An 8534-nucleotide genomic window follows, 5' to 3' on the forward strand; every position below is an offset into this window, starting at 1 on the left:
TATGTTGTATGGCGTGGAAGAGAAACAAATGCGATTATTTTTTGAAAGTTTAATTCCAAAACTTTCGTACAACATAAGCATTATTAAATATACAATGAGATATTGATAAGAGTATTATAATGGAGAGTTTAAAATTCGAGATAATTAGTATAATTTTCTTCCGAGTGTTACTAGCGAGTATTTCAGCTAGTTAACAATAATAAAATTTGGATCCTCAACTTTGCTGCAGGTACTTTATTTACAAGTAGAAAAATATGATTGAGATAACTTTTAATATTTCTGTTAGCTATTTTTTTAGACTAGACTGTCTTATGTCATTGTCCTTTAAAATGAAGTCGCAGTGTATTAATACATTTGAACTTCTGTTAAAATATAGGAACACGAGAATTCTTGAAGTCAACTTTCCTTCTTGTCTGTTGATCAGTCGATAGTTGTATTAATCAAATTGTTAATAATTTTCAGGCAGTATATGCTTGTTTCTTTAAGCAAGTGTGAATAATTTTCAATTGATAAATAAAAATAATATTTTGATTGTTGAATTAGTTGAAAATTTTAAATGAAAATTTGGTTCATTTGGTAACTCTTTTAAAATTACTCACGCTTGTTTAAGAATAATTTTCATTTATCTATTTAAAAAAAGGAACAAAATTAAAAAAAAAAAAAAAACAACAAACTGTCAGTAACGTACGTAATAAGCGAAAACATAATTTGGCTAAAAAAAAAAGTAAAGTATAATTTAAATGTCTCTCGGTTCGTGGGGTGCAGGAAGTCGTTGCCAAGATGGCTCGACACCCCAAATTTCACGGGCATATTCCGCGATTGTACGGTCTGATGAGAATTTTCCAGATGAAGCTATGTTATGAATTGCCATTTCCACCCATTTACTTTCATCCTGGAAGATAAAATGGAAGTAGCAAACAAAACTTTGAAAGATACATATGTTTATATAACCTTAAATTCGATCGAAATAGCTGTAAACTCACCTGATAAACTTTACTGACGCGATCCTGTGTTTGAATGTAGCTCTCATAATCAGCAAACAAATAGAATCTATCCCAGTTAAGTAGAACATTAGTAATGTCTTTGAATTCATCTGGATTATTAGGACTAAAGAAACCACCCTGAATCTGATCAATGCATTGTTTCAATTCTGGGATCCTATTATAGTAGTCGTGAGCATTGTATCCCTTTCTTTGCAACTCCTCCACTTGATCAACAGTCATACCGAAAATGAATATATTTTCGTCGCCCATTTCTTCAGCCATTTCCACGTTGGCACCGTCCAGCGTACCGATTGTTAAAGCTCCGTTTAACTACATTGCAAGGTAAAATGTCCAAATCGTTTACAAATGGATAGATTTAGAAACTATACAATAAATCGGTAAATTCAATCATTACCATGAATTTCATATTTCCTGTACCGGAAGCTTCGGTACCAGCAGTTGAGATCTGCTCACTCAAATCCGCAGATGGAATGATCTTCTCGGCTAAGGTGACCCTATAATTTTCTAAGAAGATAAATTTCAACTTGTCACCAACAATCGGATCGTTGTTTATAACGTTCCCCACGCAGCAAATCAACTTTATAATTTTCTTGGCCAAATGATAGCCTGGCGCTGCTTTTCCTCCAATCATTACTGTTCGCGGAACGAACGGTGCAGTTGGATTTTTCTTTATTCTATTGTAAAGAGTGATCACGTGCAGACAATTTAAAAGTTGCCTCTTATATTCATGTATTCGTTTCACCTATTTTTTTGACCATAATGCACGATTAAGATGATATATAATACGCAAACTGACTCTTATATAATCTAATGAGAGCAAGGAAGGAGCAAATACCTGAATATCGAAGATAGAGGCAGGGTTTATTTTAACACCATAATCTTTTTCAAGTAATTGCGCTACTTTCATTTTGTTCTCTTGTTTTACTTTTATGATACTACGTTGGAAGACCGGATCTTTAGCCCATTGCTTTAACTGCACCAACTGCTCTAGATGTACCGTCCACTCGTCGCCAATTTTCTAAAAACACGCGATAGAAAATAACATCTACTAATACACACTTTAGAGTACAAGTTTTTAATAGCGACGCTCACTTCTTCGATGATATCTGATAGATTTGGGTTACACAGAAGAAGCCATCTTCTTGGTGTGATACCATTGGTCTTGTTCTGGAATTTCTCTGGATTCATGTCACAGAAATCTTTAAAACTGAAACATTAATACAGTAAGAAGTATTTGTTCAAAGTATTATATTTACATTCGATCAATTGAAAAAAAAACCTACACGGTATTTTTCAAAATTTCTGAATGTATCGCTGCAACACCATTGATAGCGTGACTACCAACAATAGAAAGATGCGCCATGTTAACTCTCTTCTCACCGTCTTCTTCGATCAAAGACATACGACGAAGACGATCAAGATCGTTAGGATATCTTTTAGAGACTTCTTGCAAGTGAAGGAAGTTTATGTGATAAATGATGTCCAAGTGTCGAGGAAGAATACTTTGGAGCATACTCGTTGGCCATCGTTCGAGAGCCTCTGGAAGCACTGTGTGATTGGTATAGGCACAAGTTCTCGTCGTGATGTCCCAAGCCTTTATAGTAGACAGAAGACCTCAAACTATTATAGCTATTTTTGCATAGGAAAACTTATATATAAAATATGCAAGTAGCCAACTACCTTCTCCCATGGAAGACCTTCGACATCGATAAGAATCCTCATAAGTTCAGGAATGGCCAAAGAGGGATGAGTATCGTTTAGTTGGATGGCAACTTTTTCAGGAAACAGATCAAAGTCTGTTCTATGTTGTTCCTTCGAGCCAAATTTGCTCGCTTTATATCTATGATTAATGACATTCTAAGAAATTACTTTTTACGGAATATGCTATTTACATGTTATAGCAGACAAATAATATTATCAATGAATAAAGGTTTACAAATATTTTCGTAATCTATTATGAAGTACTTAATTCGGTATTTAATGAGTGCATGCATAAACATAAAAAAAAAAAAAAAACAGGGTACAAAATCCGCGTATTACGCGATAAAGTAAGAATATTTAGATACACTGCACGAATGCCTATGGTGATATAGAACAACTGAAAACAAATGATAATTACATGTCGCATAAAAATAAACAGATAATACATATGAAAGTAAACAGAATCAATGATGAAATATACTGTTCTGTTGCAAGAGCAAATGGACAAATGAACCGTCGGTTGAATGGGAATATCTAATAACCTGCGTATTATGTCTTGAAGAGTTGCAGCTACCATAAAGTATTCTTGTTTCAATCGCAACTCTTTTCCCTCAAAGAAGTTGTCATTAGGATATAACACTCGGCTAATGTTCTCTGCCAGATTACGGTCAATTACAGCTTGAATGTAGTCACCATTATTGACTGAAAGCAATTTTAATTTTTTAATAAAACTCTATTGTTTAAAAATAATAATGAAATTGCTAAATAAACATGGCTTACAAAAGTGGAGATTGAATTCCACTGGTGATTTAGCTGACCACAATCTCAGAGTATTTACAACATTATTTTTATATCCAGGAATTGGGTTATCATAGGGCATTGCGAAAATAACCTGTGTGTTTATCCATTTCTTTCCTTCAGGTGTATCAATTACTTGTCCATAAAAGTTCACAGGAAGCATGAACTCTGGTCTGGCTTTTTCCCATGGATTTCCATACCGAAGCCAATCATCTGGTTCCTCTATTTGTTCTCCATTCTTAATTTTTTGTGCGAATATTCCATACTCGTATCTAATACCATAACCATAGGCTGCTAAGCCAAGGGTAGCCATGCTATCTAAGAAACAGGCTGCAAGTCTTCCCAATCCTCCATTTCCTAGACCAGCATCTTCCTCGAGTTCTTCAAGTTCTTCAATGTCCAAACCCATCTGTAATGTAAGAGCAAAATAAATATTATTAGTTAAGACATATTACTTATTTAGTGATTCTGCTTGAAACTGACCTGATACATTGCTTCGTCACAGGCACCTTGAATACCCAAGTTGATCATAGTATTTTGAAGGGTTCTTCCCATATAGTATTCCAAGGAAAGATAGTATACCCTCTAAAACAGAAGACAAAATTTGAGAAACACTGATGTATCTCGAAAAAAAAGATAGTCAATACTATCTACCTTATTAAATGAGTAATACAAAAAGTTGGTCATGGTATTTTTAGGAATTATACTTATGTAATATTCCACGGATAGACGGTAAACATTCGGAAATATCGTGCACTGATAGCGACTATAAAGAAGATAATGACCTATGATTCAGTAAAATAAAAGTTATTGGCCTTGTAATGTAACAGCCTCCATAAACTAAGTCTTGTTATGTCATCAGTACTTCTGTTACGAAATCAATTAACATAAATCTCGTCTTGTATGTCTTTAGTGGTCTACGAATGAAAATAAATGGCATCTTCGTCTTAAAACTGGGTCAGACGAAAGTTAAAATCGAAACATGTATTTTTGATTTTTCCTCGACTCGTAACCGTTTATTTATCGAGATCACATGAATGATTTTAGAGTGTACTCGATATCGTTTAAATCTAAATAAAAAACTTCTGTAAAAAGTCATGATTTCCAAGGTACTTGGTGATAATTTGTGGAATGTTCGAAGCTTCGGGGAGCCCCTAAAACATTTGCGAAAAATATAGGACTCGGTTCAAAAATTGGATCGAAGGGAGAGCGTGTGAAACGTGACTTGTCAGCTTTTAATAGTTCCATCACGTGATTCATGTTGTTGAAGTAATTTCCGTAATTAAACATCACGTATTAAGATCACGAATGTCTCGCAGACCTTCAATCGCTCGTTATGGACATGTATAATTTGTTTAGTAATGTAACTGAATTCATTTATTCGTATAACAGTAAAGGCTAATTTTACAGTTTGAATATCCATCCTTTTGCTTCTTTCTACTTTATCTATTTATATAGTAAATAATACTTATGAATAATAATAATAATAATACTTTATTCCAGTTTGCCTGTGCATAACTGTACATATAAATAATATTTTCCCTTCATTTTTTCCGTGCATAACCTAATTCATCATTTTGTTCTTTTATTTTTTGATGGCCAATTTTAACTTTTAACTTTTCTTTACGTTTGTCATGAAAAAAGTAGCATGGAATGTCTTTTCTGAATTTCCTATTATTATCTTTCTCTCTTTCCTCCTTGGCCATTTTCCAAATCTATAACCGAGCCAAATCTCATCATCTCTACCAAATCTCTCTTTCGCTATCTAATCGTGCTTTCATTCTCTCTACTTACAATCCAAATCCAAATTAAATAAACAATGATTCGTGGAACATGAGAATTACTTAGAAATGATTACTGAATTATTGCAAAATAGTTGAAATATACAATGAGTTATATTTAGAAGGTTATCGTTGCTAGAGCTAGATGATCGTTGCAAAATATACATATAACAAGCACAACGACCTCGGGAAAATTGATAAACAATTATTAATAATTGATCGATACAATTGGATTGGTTTCAAAAATCAAACGCTCTTATCGTCGACGTGACATTGATTGTAGGAAGAGAATGGAAACAGTTTGGCTCGAAACCTTAGAGCGAGGCGATACTAAGGCCAAACCAAAATAGACGCTGCAACTGCGTTTTGAAGGTTCATTACGATATACATATAATGTTTATCGTATAAATAGTATTGCACATGTATTTGTACCAATAAGTCGTGACCGTTGCGAAAATTTTCCTTGAACTAGAAATTCGATTTGACATCCTGTTATTTATTTTTCGCGAATCACGTTGTTCTAAACAAGTAAACATTTTACGATTCGTTCGTGCGTGTGTCTTAATTTTATGAATGTGTATGTTAGACATATGTAGCTGGTACGGAACGCGACGATTGTTGTTTATTGATTGAAATATTAGATCAATTATAATTAGATTGGCTGAAAAAGTCATTGGCCGGCAACGCATGTATTGCAGACAGCGAAACACGCATACGAGAAATCAGAATCTTTAGAAATTGACGTTTATTATACGTTGATTTTTTATCGTATACAAATAAGAAATACTTAAGGCTGTATCGATTACCATGGCTTCAGAAATAGAAACGTAATAAATATATTATGTACGAAAATTCCAAGTGTACTAAATCAAAATTATTTATTCAATTTCGTCCTGTGTATGTAAAGCACGAATATGCGAAATTTTTATTTGATTATACATAATTACATCATATATCGATACGAGGAGTGACACTGACACATATCGGTTGTGTTATGTTACATTGAGATCCAGTTAATGAAAAAATCGACTTGAAAGACCTTTCACGAGTTGTCCTGTCGAGGGGAATTCTTCCACGTCCTCGATCGGAAGATTAAAGTGCGACAGCATATTAATGTTCGATTATAAAAATCAATTTTTCTAAAAAAAATCGATCCTCTTCGGACGATTTTCTATTTTTTTTTCAGTTCTTGTATATCCGATGGATCAATTCGTATCAGTGAAAAATCGATCTTCGATTCGCCCAGCCTCCCGAAAAGCATGACTTTTGTTTTTCTTTTATTTTACCCGAATTTCACGTGGAATACTTTCTTCTTTTCGCAATAAAAGTTAGCAGTTGTCTCATTGGACATTCCTAAAATATTATTGGAAAGTAACATGAGATTATTTATTCATTGTTGCCAGAAAGTGTCTGCCAATTGTAGGAATTCAATGAAAGTAGCGGTAAGAATAAAAAAGTGAGCGTCTCTCGTTCTCTCGTAAAGTTTCTTCCCTTAGCTAAGTCGATTCTTCCATTTGTCAGACTTAAGAATGAATGCGCAAAGATACAGATTAATAGGAAACGTTGGATAATTACGGAAATACTTACCAGCAGACGTTAAGTAGGATATTCTGTATCCATATTTATTCGGAATATTTATTTGTGAAACGTTACATACTTGCGACATACCTTAGGGTCTTTCTCATAATAATATTGCTGAGTGCGTATCCATCTTGACACTAGGTTGTCCTTGACGCTGTGGGCCAACGCAAAGAAGTAATCTCTGCTTGTAGCCACATTACGATCTTTTACAAGTGTGTAATGCAGATGTCTGTTGAATGTTTTCTTAAAATTTCCGACGTTCTCAACGTCAACAATTCCACGCACAGAGATTTGCTTTCTCTTCTCGTGATCAACTTCTGAGGCCGACATCTCTATTTCTTTCACTTTTGCTTAAGATTCGATGTTGTCGATACTCGCGATGTTTATGCTTGACACTTCAAATTAGATTCGACTAGTTTTTCATTAACGCAAATTGTTTCTTTTTACAAAATTTAGTATTGAATCGAGCGTTATACACAGATTCCGAACCCGATCTTGGCGCGTCCTTTCACGGGTAGCAATCGTTTACAAGCGAGATGCGATCCTTCTGTTATCTTTAGGCACAAAACTGACCGGTATTCACGACGCATTCGTGGACGCCGGCGTTCGATAGATGTTTACGTGCACGCTGCTCAGAAGCGAATAACACGCGTATCTCTGGCTGGCAGCTTTGGGGCGGTCACCTTGCAACAAGGTCGCGCAAGCGTATCGAGTAATTCATCCGTCACGTGATCTCAGATTGCAATACCGATTGTGTGCGTGGAATACTAAATGTAATTTCGAAACACCTCGCGCCATCTATAGTCTAACTCTCAACACGTAGAATTCTATAAGAAAAAAACACTTATCGACCGTTTACTATTTACTATTACAGCAATCTCAAAAGCGTTTGTTACCTTATTACTTTATCCAAACTATGCAGTCACTGTAAACGACGCATATACATAGTTTGAATTATATTGAGAAATTGAATAAAGAAAAAGGAAAGTAGGCCACAGATTAAAATTCTGTCAGTGATGAAAAATTCGTCACGATTTGTTCGGTGTGAATAAATCATAGGAGCCGGACAAAGAGAAACCCTCTAGTTCGGTGTCTTATTTAATATAATTTATTTATAAATTAATCGTGCGGATGCAGATGCAATAATGAAAACGTCAATAAGCGATACGCGTGATACAAGTCATATTCCGAGACTTCTCCTTCGGTCTCTCTCTAGCCATTTTGCATGCCATTTATTCCTACCACTGTCGTCTCTTTTCGGACGCCATATTTTTTTAAGTAAAGAACGACGATGGGATCCGATAAAATTTCATTCAGATTCTATTAAACCGTGTCATCGTAAACAAGTGGCGAATACACGTTTATGCCAATCAAAGAAATTTTAAAGAATTCAATTTTTGAAATATATTATACGTTGTACGCTACAGAGTGCTTTGAATTACGTATTATAAGAATACTTTAAATTTGTATTCGAATTGAATACATATTCTACGATGAAACACGATTTAAGAAATTCGGAACGGAATATCAGTACCAACATCGATTTACTTGGAACGATATTATTGTAATAAAAACTTGTAATTCAGCCAACAACTTTCCATCGTAATGTTTAACCATATAGTTACATTTAGTAATGTGATAGCGATAATTGCATTAGTCGAAGAAAAAA

At 34.4% G+C, this 8534-nt stretch overlaps 1 protein-coding gene across 1 annotated transcript; it reads right to left on the reverse strand.

Moving 5' to 3' along the window:
• Positions 1 to 34: 34 nt before the first annotated feature.
• On the reverse strand, positions 35 to 7535 carry LOC128886153 (glycogen phosphorylase). The gene is made up of 11 exons (XM_054140778.1): positions 6953 to 7535; positions 3987 to 4088; positions 3486 to 3912; positions 3248 to 3407; positions 2685 to 2844; positions 2288 to 2598; positions 2097 to 2211; positions 1840 to 2022; positions 1399 to 1746; positions 984 to 1313; positions 35 to 892 (listed from the first exon to the last, which is right to left on the reverse strand). The coding sequence occupies exons 1-11, from the start codon at positions 7193 to 7195 to the stop codon at positions 737 to 739; spliced, it is 2535 nt and encodes an 844-aa protein (XP_053996753.1). The 5' UTR covers positions 7196 to 7535; the 3' UTR covers positions 35 to 736.
• Positions 7536 to 8534: the final 999 nt, after the last annotated feature.

Source organism: Hylaeus anthracinus, unplaced genomic scaffold, assembly GCF_026225885.1.
Source record: "Hylaeus anthracinus isolate JK02 unplaced genomic scaffold, UHH_iyHylAnth1.0_haploid 11982, whole genome shotgun sequence".
Lineage (NCBI taxonomy): Eukaryota > Metazoa > Arthropoda > Insecta > Hymenoptera > Colletidae > Hylaeus > Hylaeus anthracinus.

Excerpts from the sequence above, each read along its gene's own strand:
- LOC128886153 (XM_054140778.1), bottom strand. The coding sequence starts at position 7,195 with ATGTCGGCCTCAGAAGTTGATCACGAGAAGAGAAAGCAAATCTCTGTG. Across the intron at positions 3,408-3,485 it reads GGAATTCAATCTCCACTTTT|TCAATAATGGTGACTACATT; the intron begins GTAAGCCATGTT and ends AATTGCTTTCAG. Across the intron at positions 2,599-2,684 it reads AAGGTCTTCCATGGGAGAAG|GCTTGGGACATCACGACGAG; the intron begins GTAGTTGGCTAC and ends TCTACTATAAAG.